Raw genomic sequence first — 13,278 nt, forward strand, 5'->3', positions numbered from 1 at the left:
TAAACTATAAAACATATACTTAGTCAGCTTCAAGAAGCTGCAACTAAACTCTGCATTTAGGGTTGCCACCTCACCCCTTTAATACTGGCCACATATTAAATCCACATCCTTGCATGGCTAATTAGCAATTCATTTAGATGCATTCTGCAGACTGAACTGATTTATGTGCAGCCATGCTGCATGCATCTTGGTTAACTAGCCATGAAGGATTTGGATGTAATATGTGGCCAATATTAAAGGGGTGAGGTAGTAACCCTATCTACCAGAGACATAAATCTAACTAGTAACATTTAACCACTGGGTGAAAGGGCTGTGTTTTGGTATAGTGCTGCCCTAAGCACTGGATCTCAGACCAACCCCCACACTGCTACATACAGTCTGTACATACACTGAGAGAGGGGTACCCCTATCCCCCCCAGGTAGATTTCATGAAGCTGTCACCCTAGGCACAACCTCTCACGTGCCTATATAGAAAATACTGCTCTGCTGTCTGATTCACCTAAAATTATATGTAATTGGCACTCTTTATATGGTTCCTGCAACCTTTTCTGTGATTTATTTTGACCAATTCAGGGTCATAGTAAATAGCGGCTGCATGATCGTTAGGTAGTTAAAGGGATCATTTGCAGCCTGCTGTTAATAGTAATACAGATATATTAATGTAACGTATATGTATGTCAGTAAAATGATCTCCATCACCATGTTCTGGGTGGCATTCCCATTAGAATGGTTCCTCTCCTAAACCTCATCATATAAATAGATATATTCCCAGTGACTCACTCTTGCATACTGTCAAAACATGGCAAATGAAGGCAGATGGTGCCACGGAAAAGAATGGAGAATATTAATGAACATCTTAGTTCATGCTCAGTATAGTCCTGTCACTTTCTTGGATTCACCTGCTGTTTTTATTCTCGTAGGCTATACCAAGCATTTACCATTTCATTTTTGCATCCTGCCCCTACACACAACCATCTGTGTATAGAAGAGGAAGGATGTAAGTATGGTTCATTGGTCAGGGGTAACATTATTAGTCAATCTATTGTCACATACATAAGTCTAGGAACTCTCTGAGATGTCCATTACATTAAGGCTTTGGATTTAGGTGCCTTCACATTTTGTTCAGTCTTCGGCTGCTAATGAAGTTTTTCTTTCATGCCATGATGTGTATTCATGCATCTTTAATCAGTTACATGTGTCTGGAAGGTTGTTCTCATTGTAAGGAGCAACATACATAGTAGTATAGTGTTCAGCCACAGTGGGCAGCAGTCAAGTCCCCATGGTGTCAATACTGACATTCCAGGAAGCTTCAGCACGGTGGGCTTCACCACAGGCTCCATCCCTAGCTTTATATCTAGGCGTACATTTAAAATGCCTTATAAGGCTCGACATCTTTTAGACCTTTGAAGATAGTTTCAAAGCTTTTGCATATTCACCTGACGTGACTGCCATATGTGACAATGATTATGACCAATGGAATGCGTAATATTTTGACACCACCAGGTAACTGTTGCAGATGATTTCTGTTTATAGCTGTGGTCCTTAACACATTTAGCACCTTTGCCTCACATGCTTATCATAGCCAACCCCCAGGTACAAAAAAGGGTTACAAAGGGTTACAGTTGCAGGAAAGCAGTATGGTTCTATATATATTCTATATATATTCTGTATATTGCCTACCATTTTGGAGATTGTGGTGTGTTGGAATTGTAATACCTGCAGTTGCCAATATTAATGCAATTTGCAATAAGCCCCAGGATGTCTTATGAAAGGGTTAATATCTGACCAGGATGGCAGTTTTGCCCAATCACAGTGGCATAACAATAGGACAAGCTGAACCAGTAGTTTGGAGGTGGGTCTCTGGGGCAGGTCTATTAGGGATCAGCATTGAGGAGTTGGTTGTGGCTTAGATGTAGACTTTGGCTTTAAGCATTTTTGTATGTTCCTTCATGTGTTTTTTTATTTTTAAGAAAATTCTGGTACTGTCCATATCCTTCCTTGTTGATTTCCCTAGACTGAATTCCATGATGTTTGTAAACATAGCCCCCCTATTATCTTTCTACTGCTGTTGCTTGGACAAATGTATTTATTATTGATGGATCGTGGGATAAAACTATTTATACAGATGCCTTCAGCAATTTATGAACTTCTGTTCCCACCAGCCCCTCACACCTTTGTACAAAGAACAGCTGAAGGTTCACAGATTGGGCAACACGGATATGAGGGCACGTGTATGCCCGCAAGTGCAGTAAGCAACGGGCAGCTGGCATATTTTTTTCCCCTACATTGCAGCATTTTTTCCAGAATTCCAGCATCATTGTGTTCACATGGGGTGGTGTGCTTGGCGGTATTGCACCGTGCCCACCATAATTTTACTCAATTCGCCAAAATGACCACAACTGCAGACTCAATTACACAGAAGTCTGCATGGCCATTGGCCACACTGGTGTGTGGCATACGAGTAATGTCTGCTCCCAGTTCTTCAGGCATATGCGTGTTGTGCCTTTTGATGCTGGATGCAAAGGGAACCCTGGAGCTATCGCCACCTCCTGACCAGGGCTTGATTGAGAATGGAAGAAAAGGACTGAATGATGCCAAGTGGAAATTAACAGAAGTGCAAGGTGTGCATTTTCACACAAGTACCTTTAATGAAAGTGGTTTTATGCACGACTGACTATGGGGAAATTGTGGGGACTGTACAGGAACATGTGATGTACAGTCAAGAGCACAGAACAATGTAACTGATAATATGTGGATGTGGTATTAGATGAACAGGAGGATGACACTTTACCTTGGTAACCTTGGTAATGCCATCATCTCAGAATGGGACAATTTCTATACTTTTTTACAGATGCATCCTAGCTAGATGTCTTGTGCATTCTTGTTGGCATTTCATCACCCTTTGTCCATTGGGATTTGTCTGGGGTCCTTTGTTGTACAAACAGGGCCACAAGAAGGCAACTAAGACCCCCAATGCAATCTGGATTACTGGTTGCGTCTTGGCCTGGGTGCGTTGGGGGCTGGAACCTTACCCCCCAGACTCAGATAGATAGAATACACGCAAGCTTGTCATTCATCTGCAGCGAAGGTCTGTAGCCGGCAGCTGAGTGTTTCCCCATTGATACCTGAATCTTGCAAGAGGAAAAAGCAGCTTAGGTTTCCACTGTTCACAAATGAGTGTCTCATTTCACTACTTGGCCTGGCTGCTCCCATAAGGGACAATTTTCTGCATGTGTGATCAATATTTTTCGTTGTTGGAAAAGGTCTTACTGGAAACCAAAACACTTATCACACAATGAATCTCTTGCATTAAATTTTAAAAACACTCGAGAGTGCGGTACCTTTTGTCTAAATGGGTATGTTTTGTTTACACTCCTATTGGCTTCACTATCTCTATGACCCCAACAAAAGATTTTTTTTTTCTAAATTTAACGTCAATATTCAAGCGTAATTGATCAATGGATTGCTTTCTGAAATATTTTTTGGAAGAAATTTTGCAAGTTATGTCTCATAGACCCTGCTGGGTCCTTAGATCAGATTAGGAGATCCAATGTCACTGCAGATACAATGTGCTCTATATAATTGGAAAGTACAATAAACACTATGTACCTCACTTAATTTAATATTCCTACATGTTCCCATTAACAAAATCACCCTTCCTCTATGATGAAGAGACGTCTGGGAAGCACAAGCAGTTAATAAACCATCTTTTGTGTTTTTGTTGAATAATGTGCTGCCTGACTGATTGCTTTGTAAATCCTACATATGTTGTTCTGTATCAGATGTAAATCAGCACTCAGAATGATTGATCTGGTGTTTTATGCCTCAGCTATTCTGTCTCATTGTGGATTCAGTGCTGGTTATTCAGAGCTGATGTATAAATTTGATCATTTTTACCTAACCTGAAGAGCTTACGCTCAGCCTTGGCTCACAACCTGCCCTAATGTGTCCTCAGATACATCTGTCGCTGGCTTCAGAACTATCCACTGTCATAACATCCAGTAGCCTGGAGCCTAAACTGAGTCAGCAGGAGCTCTAGGGGAAAGCAGAGAGGAGGTGGGGGCTGCTGGGAGTCTGAAGGGAGAGAAGGAATGGTGCCGGGGTGGGATGCGCTGACAGTGCAGGAGGAGGGAAAGGCACAGAGCCTATAGGATGTAATAAATAGGATTGTGCAGTGCTGTCCATGGTGCTGAAATAAATAACAGGTATGGGATCTGTTATCCGGAATGTTTGTGACCTGGGATTTCTGGATAAAGAGGTCTCCTGAATGGGTTTGGAATCAACACAAATTATTGTAACTTAATTCCAAGTGTTATGATCACAGTGATAAAGCAAATCTGTAAAATATGAGGAATTTCTTGTTAAAAGAGGATTCTGGTGGTAATGGAATTCCTGTGTTACGAAGCTTTCCGGATAATGGGGTTTCTGAATAATAAACCCCCATACGTACATAAGGGCACTATTCTGGTAGAGGCATCTAAGTGCCACTGAATAACTATCCCCTTTTGCTTACAGACCTCCCCTCTCCTTCCAGTAACCACACCCCACAATTAGCCTTATAATCACAAATTGCACCTCATCTAGCAATTAGCTGCTTTTTTATGTGCAGTCTCTGATATTCTGTATTAGAAGGGGACGATGCCAAGTTCCCTCACTCAGTGAGCAGCCTGGAGTCTTACAAGTGCTTCTTTAGATCACTGACCTCTGTCTGCCGGCGGCCCGTGGCATCACGCTGCGCTGCTTTCATAGTATAGGGCACTTGGGCAGGGATACCATTATGACTAAATCACTTCTGAAACATTTAGAAGCTTTATGTTTACATCTCTATATATATTTCAGTGACTGAGCTACAGCTGGCTGTGAGAATTGCAGTTCACAGCAGCAATGACAACACTCTGCTTCTTCATTCTTTTCTATTGCCAGGTCCTATAGTTAGTTCCATAATAAATAGTCCCTATAACCCATTAGCTTCTCCAATATTGACTCTCCATTAACTGAGCCTGTAACCACTCCCCTTAAGCCCATGCTTCCAACATCAACTGCTACTATAGCAAATTGTTATCATTACTGCAATGGTATTACCTCTAACCACACCCTTTCATCCTTCATCCCAAGCTCTCTGTGAAATTGCCTCTTCCTGTACCTTGGAGCTCATATTTCTACTCCCAGGAGCTTTTGGGGCAGCTATCCTTAGTGCCTTCAATAGCTTGTGCAAGTATTGCTTGTCCTACCCATTCCCATATCTGCTCCACATAACCATGATATAGCCTACACCCTGGGGCAGCAGTGGCACTCTGCAAGACAAGATCCTAAAGATATTATAAAGGTGATTTTATGCAGAGGCTTCCTAAATCTATTGCTTCGTATCTGTTGGTATTAAGACTCTTGGTACTATTGGTCCTCATAATTCTCCCTTTACCAGCATGGTCAACTCCTACAATTTCTTAAATTCCTAACTGGGACTTGTAACTTAAAGGGGCTTTTCACCATTAAATTAACTTTTAGTATGATGCGGAGAGACAATTTGCAATTGGTCTTTATTTTCTATTATTTGTGTTTTTTTAATTATTTAGCTTTTTGTACAGCAGCTCTCCAGTTTGGAATTTGAGCAGCTATCCTGTTGCCAGGGTCAAATTTGACCTAGCAATCAGGCAGTGGTTTGAAAGAGAGACAGGAATATGAATAGAGGAAGGCCCATATAAAAATAAAAGTATTAAAAAGGAACAACAAAATTAAAGTTGTAGCCTCACAGAGCAATAGTTTTTTGGCTGCTGGAGTCAGTGACCCCCATTTGAAAGCTGGAAAGAGGCAGAAGGGGAAAAAGGAAATATGACGACCAATTGAAAACTTGCTAAGAAGAGGCTATTTTATAATATACTAAAAGTTAACCAGAAGGTGAACCACCCCTTTAACAAACTGTGTGGCCATAGGCTCAACATCCCTGTTGAGTTGGAGGCCCTGGTCAACTCTGAATTGCCTGGGGCTACATTTTCTATGTAGTTCTCCAACCCTTAACCTAACTCTTACACTTTTTTGCTTGACTGGGAAGGAGATAGACCAACACATTATCTGCCCAGACAGATTATCATATTAATACCTTTAGGCAAAAGGTGCTTTTTCATGCTTTGACTAAAGATCAGGGGATAGGCAGATTCATCTTTTGAAAATTTTAATATTTTATTCAACTCTAAGTGAATTCGTACAGGCATATCTGCAGGGACTTACATGGGTTCAGAGGTATCAACAGAAAGGTCTTTTTGGCCACTTTGCTATGTTATTGGTGTCAGTTGAATCAAGATAGGGCACTGTGATCATAGCTCTCACCAATAGGATGCAAGCCAAAGCATACCCTTTTCCTTACAATTAGGGCAATAAAAGATTAGCCGGGCAGGCAGTTACCAATGATCAGCAGGCCGTAGTGATGTGCAGCTTGCAAACCTTTGCGCAAGCCAATGATCTCTTGGCTAAAGCCCAATAACCACGTGGAGCTCTCACATTGTCAGGGAAGAGCCTCAGCTGGCACTGACTCTTGCACCATAGGGAGCTTTTGTTCACATATTGGTCACTTAACCAGTGGTGATTAATGGGGAAGCAACATGTGTAAAGAGAACCTGTTTTCTCTATTTTGTTGAGAAACAGAACGTATGTCCAAGAACCTCGGTTTCACTGGAGGTAGGAAACCACTAAGGGTATATTATTAGCAGGTACTTAATGGCAAAGGCCTGCATGTCTTTATGTGGGCAGTTAAGATGCAAGCCAACTGAATAGCGCAATGGCTATTTCCATAGATATTGTAAATGGAGCTTTGCCTGTGCAGCCCTTTTTAAATCAATGTTGGTTTGGCCCAGCACAACTGGAGATCCCATAAGCAAAACAGAGGGCCACTTGTATGTTATCCAATGCTACTAGGCAAAATATCATTTATATCAGAGTTTGGGGGATTATATCTGGCACTGGTATTGAAGAACAGTATGAATCTTTAGTAAATAAGTCCTGGGGTACCAGCGTCATTCTGTTTGTCCTTGTGCTTTTCTACAATCCTACTCTTTCATAATCCATTTTTTCCTTGTATTTATTCTTCAGCCTTTATTTTGCTTTCCCATTGCCATCCATCTATTCTTTCTTGTCCTCTCCACCCAGAGTGTCTTTTCATCTCCACTTTTCCTCTCCTCCCCCCACTTCTACTCTCTTGAGCTCCTTTTGTACGGAACCCTCTGCAGTATCTGGGCTGCGTCAGCATTTCATCACTGGATATCCCTCTGACACTGGAATATGCTGCAATTCCTTTGTACCAACCAGTTTATCCTCTCACGGCTCCTTCCTGGCCAAGGATTTCTTGCATGTTCTTTCGTATGTCTTTTCAATTGGAAAAATCTATCAGAAAGTCAAATAAAGAGATGTTGTTGTGGGATGTTTTCATGTCCATTTTTATAGGTTAATTAGAAATAGAATTACAAATCTATTATATAAGGTGTCAAGCTGCTTTACTCTGTGTGTGTGCAATGAATCTACATTGTGTTTGAAATACTGTATTTAGGAGTTGGTTATTGTGTATATTTTCATATTGATCATTTTGCCACAAATAGCAGCCTGTCCCCAGGCTTGTTGGTTTTTAACTCTGCATATGACATTATTGGATTATGTGAAGCTTTACAGTTTGTGTAGTCATACAAATCATTCCCTAATCCTAATGTCCTACTATAGGGGCATCCTTGCGTTGTAGAACATTATGATTGGGCTGTTTCTAAGAACCACTCATAGAGTCTGCTGCATTACACAGGGTCACTTTGAAAACCAAAAGAAAACCAAAATAACCCTCTATTCAGGAATTAAACCTCCTAGCCCCAAAAATGTTTTGCTAAGGCAGGGGTTCCCAGATCGTGAAGCTGCCCCCCTCTGGAGGTTTGTAGCACTGGCAGTGGGTTGGACGAACAAACATCTGTTGTAACTCACTGGGCCTCATTTAATAACCATGGTGCTTAGGCCTCATTTACTAACCATGGCGTTCCAGAGCACTTATGCACTATTGCATAGCAACCAATCAGACATTTTCTTCCACAGGACTAAACTGGCCAAATACGTGAAGATCTGCATTTTGCAAGGACCTGCCAGCCTTGAGGTGGGCAATATTGGGTTGATCCAATTGTGTACCCTTGGGGGGACTGAATTGAGAGCTTAAATCTGTCTGTGTATAACACCTTTATTCAAAGTAAACTGATGATTGGTTTATACTTTCTATTTATATTTACAAATATATATGTGAATAATTAGTTCTAATTCTCAGTCTTCATGGCAAAATATGGACAGGCACGCACTAGTGTTAAATTGTGCGTATAAGAAACTAAGATGGAATGATTGCTAATTAGAATATTTGGCTGGAAAGTAATTAACGAAGTTGTTCTGCAGTGTTTGGCTGCGAGCATATTCCGCTTACATGATAGATAAGGTACCCACAGCCTTGTGTCCTGCTTTGTGGGGTGTAAAGTCTATCCTTCATTTAAATAGCACTAATGTATATCCCGCAGTGCTTATACATCATTCCCATCCCCTGCCCCAGCAGAGCTTACACTCTACACACATTGTGGTTGGTTTAATTAGGAGGCAATTAACCTGCCTGAGTGATTGGGAGTGTGGCAGATAATACAAGCAGAACATACAGACTCATCACAAATAGTACCCTGACTGGAATTGAACATGAGCATTAGTAAAAGTCAAGCGCTGTAGATGGCTGCTGGGAGCTGTAGTTTAATGATAGCTTGAGAGCTATAGGATCAGACAGTCTAAACAATCAGTGAAGTTCTTTACTTGCCCTGAAAGCCATCTATGTCCAGTTCTGAGTTCTCCAATGTCACATAATATGAAAGCACAATTCTGTGTTTAACACCTTTGGTGCCAGTGCTGCTGTAGGGTACCGCTGCTATGGCACCCATGCTTTAATATGCACAGAATCCGTCAGTGCAGCCTAATCTCTCATCTGACCCTGCATACACTCCCTTCTCTTCCCTTCCTATTAGTTAATAATTCAGCACTTGGTCTATTTCTCCCTATCTTTTCTTCCCCTTTCGGCACACATTCTTTCCTCCTACACTTATCATTGCATCAGATCCTATTTTTGGGCCCTTGCATTAAAATACAATTTATTCTTATCGGTAGACAAATTTTACCGCATTCACCACCTCCCTGCAGTGCTCAGTCTTCCTTTATGTGACCCCCTTTCCAGTTCCTCCCACACTTTCTCCGCAGACACATCTTCCTTTCCCAATTCCCCCTTCTGGTTTCAGTGCCCTACTTTTCACATGCTCCTATCCCAGGGGCACTTCATGTCCCTCCTCTTGTGACTAACTTCAAAGAGCATGAGACGCGGGGATGGGACCCCCCAAACACAAATATCTTACTTCACCTTCCCTAGCCTCAACCTCCATTATCTCCTGAGTCTTCATTACCAGAAATTACACCAATTAGTGGCTTTGCAAGTTAACTTATTCCTAGGGGCAGCTGAATATGATCTATACACACGTGTATATAAATATATATATATCTTCGACTGTAAGCACCACTGGGGCAGGGACAGGTGTCAGTGATGTATATTCTCTGTTAAAGCTAAGGTTAATAACTATAATACAGGAGCTGTTATCAGCAAACCCGTTATTCAGAAAGCTTCAGATTACAGGAAGGCGATCTCTCATAGACTCCTTTTTAATCAATTAATTCTAATTTTTAAAACAGAAAACAGCGCCCAACTTAGATATATTGAATCCTTATTGGCGGAAAAACTTATTGGCTGTTTACTTAATGTTTAATTAATTAACAGACTTAAGGTACGGAGATTCAAATTACATAAAGAGTCCTTATCCGTAATACCCCAGGTCCCAAGCATTTTGGATAACAGGTCCAATACCTGTAATGTATTTATAAAACCTCGTTACTACCACCTCCATATCAGGGGCTTCCCATAAAAAGCTTCCATTTTTATGAATCACCTTATAGCCATTGCTTATTAACCTATGGGTTTAGCACGACATGGGTAAAGGGGGAGTCTGGTTTAGTTGGCTTTAAGGGATCTGTAAAACCTCAGGCTGTTTTTAAATTAAAAAGGACAATTTCTGAGAGGGAGTGATCTATTTGCAGATTTCTGCTCACAGTGTCAGGCTCATTTATAAACAGAGGGCAAATCTGTACATTGGCAGTAACCCATAGCAACCAATCAGTGATTAGTTTTTTTTCAGCCAGCTGCAAGTAGAACAATGAAATCAAACATCTGATTGGTTGCCATGTATAACACCCCAGATGCACCCCCTGTTTGTATTAAGGGTTGTTAAGCTGTAGCCTTCTACATGTAATGGCAGATCCACCCTCATTTGGCCAAGATTGCTGTATGAAGCTGGCAATCTGTGGATTCTGGCAAATGCCAGAGGGGCTGCTGTAAGATGCCATAGACAGTCACTATTTATTGGGCTGATGGGGGGCTTTTCAAGCATCTTTGTACCTGAAATGCCAGAGCCTCTTTTGATTCCCATTCCTGGCCTGTATGGAGCCTAGGGACCCTAGGGCATGGGTCTCTCAACACTCTCCTTGCCCCTTGTATGGGGACAGCCTATTGGCCTGCCCGAGGTTTGAAAATCAGCATTGACTCATGGATGTTGTTCTATCCCAACAGCTCTTACTAGGCTCCCAATATGAACCATTTGTTCGTCCAGAGGCCAAACAGTCAGGCCATCCCTTTATGGCTTATGTGTTTGTCAGGTATTATAATGTATGCCCACCTTGTAGTTATATGGGACCCCAAGATTTCTGTTTGCGTGGCTGGAACTATATTATTGTGGCTGCTAGCTATAATTGGATTTTGTAATGAATGATTCCGGGTGTATATTCCGGGATATACACCCTGGCACATAGAGGTATCCATTTATATAACCCATGACTGGCATTTTTGACTGTTGACATTAAACTCTTGATTAGTGCCATCAGAATAATTAATGTAGATGCTTCAGTCCTACGGCTATTGGGACACCAGTTGTATCCCTTGGCTTTTTTTCGTGACAGCACTCTGTGAATTGGCTTCAACTGGTGCTTTTCAGGCCGATTATCACTTGTGTGTGCCATATGAGCCATGATTCCCATTAAATTTAATTGGGATTGACCTCTGAGTATTGTTGCGGTTCCATGTGTTCCCTCGCCCTTTAAGAGGTGCTTCTGCCAATTCATCGTTTTTGTTCTTTTCTAAAAGTTTATTAATCATTTTCTCTTCCCCCCCCCCCCTTACAGGTCTCGTAAAACTAGGGATTCATTGTGTCACGTGTCAGAAGGTTGCCATCAAAATCGTCAATCGAGAGAAACTCAGCGAGTCTGTGCTAATGAAGGTAATTAACTCCATGGAAATTCTTAATGCAGCCTTTCATTCAAATAATACATGTACAGTATTTATTAAGGAAATAGGGAGCCTTTAAGGGCATTATGGGAATGGAGACACCCTTTTCGCATGTACAAGCCACTGTTCCTTATTATAGTTGGTGGTGTTGCTTAGGCACACATAAGGGATGTGCAATATGGCATGACTGGCAGTAGGGTTATAGGCATACAGTAGGCTCTGAATGAATCGGGCTGCTACAAAAGGCAAGAGGTGATGGTGGCAGGCTGGCTTTGTGTTGGTGCCTAGGGTGGGGCTGAGCAGCAGATGTCCCTTGTATCAGTTGGGGTTTGTTGGTGCCGGGGTGGGGAGCAGATGGTGGAAAGCGTGAAAGAGACTGGGATGGTGCGAAAGGCTGAACAGAAGCAGGTGTCTTGTTATTAACCCCTTCCGTGCCAAAAAAAAGTGTAGCTTTGTTTGTTTACTGGTTTAGGGTTGGGCCTAAAGCATCAGTTGATAAAAATATGTAAACAGAAATATGAATTATGCTGTGTAGCAGCAACTTGATATTTTCCATTTATACATTGGTGCAGCATTCTAGCTGTTGTAGAACTGCAACTCCTAGAAATATACTAGCAACCAAGTAGTTCAATATCACTAATTCTTGTAAATATTCCCCCAATGGGATCCCTCTCCTTTCTTTCCTAACTGATGGTACTATAAACATACCGAGATTTATAGGAACTGCCATGGAGACTGTGTCTGTAGCCCTGATGTTTTTATTTCTGACTATCTATGTCCCTAAATGGTACGACTTCTCTTGAAATGTCACTGACTCCGGCTTTTACTCTTACATGGTACATTCATGGATGAGCCCCAAGCATAGGTTACATGAGGCTAAAGGGGGGGGGGGGCAGTTGTATGGCAGGGATAAATATCACTATTGGTTACTAGACCAAGGCAGTATTTTGGAAGTATGCTAGAGGCATGACAATCATGGAACAGGAAATATAATACCTACATTTACAAGAGAAGGGTTTTTGGGTTCTGTCATCATTTATTCATTTTAATGGCTTTTTCTCATGGAAGCAACATGTAGTTTATCTAAAAAAAAACCTCATATCCTAGCTGAATTTTTTAACTTGCAGTAATGATTTTATTTCTGCTGGTGTCTTGTATATTCTGATAAAAACTGCATTGTGTGATACGTGTGGAACTCTGCCGTTTAGGTGGTCCAGTTGAATCAGCAGTAACTTTATCCATAGCTCTGCACTGTTTATGTTTTATGGTGCTGCTGCTTTGTCAATGTCTGTGAGAAAGGCACTGGGATTTATAGTATTGTATTGTTCTGTTTTACATAGCAGTAAGGCCAGGTAGTATTGATGATGTTGGAACCAAACCTAGTTTATTAGACAAGGCCAGGCTTACAGATCTGCTTCTGGCATACAAAACCATTGGCTGAGCGGTCATATTTTAAGTTAATACTGTTTGGATTCTGATACATGTTTAACCTACATAGAACAAGGCATGCAGCCTACGTCTTGGTTTACTGATTATGCCAATGTACTTGCACCTACTGTATACATGCTCATTTCAACTTGAGGCAAGCTCCAGTGTTCCCCTTTAGCCTGCACATGTACACAAGCCAAAGCATTAACATAACGCAGTGATTCCCCAACCAGTGGCTCGGGGGCAACATGTTGCTCACCAACCATTGGATGTTGCTCCCAGGGGCCTCAAAGCGGGTCCTTATTTTTGAATTCCTGGCATAAAGTCAAGCTTTAGTTGCATAAAAACCATGTTCACTTCCAAACAGAGCCTCCTGTAGGCTGTCAGTCCATATAGAGGCTACCAATAACCAATCAAAGCCTATAATTGGCACCTCTAGGAACTTTTTGCATATTTGTGTTGCTTTCCAATTTTGAATGTGG

General features: G+C 41.5%; 1 protein-coding gene across 7 annotated transcripts in view; it reads left to right on the forward strand.

The window, feature by feature from the left end:
• brsk2 (BR serine/threonine kinase 2) overlaps positions 1-13,278 on the forward strand; it is a 69,751-nt gene that overhangs the window by 18,725 nt on the left and 37,748 nt on the right. For all 7 annotated transcript variants that reach the window (XM_004913464.2, XM_004913460.3, XM_004913462.3 and 4 more), the window contains exon 2: positions 11,266-11,360. In XM_004913464.2, coding sequence (XP_004913521.1) covers positions 11,266-11,360 — 95 coding nt within the window. The remainder of the gene's footprint in view (positions 1-11,265; positions 11,361-13,278) is intronic.

This window comes from Xenopus tropicalis, chromosome 4 (genome assembly GCF_000004195.4).
Source record: "Xenopus tropicalis strain Nigerian chromosome 4, UCB_Xtro_10.0, whole genome shotgun sequence".
Lineage (NCBI taxonomy): Eukaryota > Metazoa > Chordata > Amphibia > Anura > Pipidae > Xenopus > Xenopus tropicalis.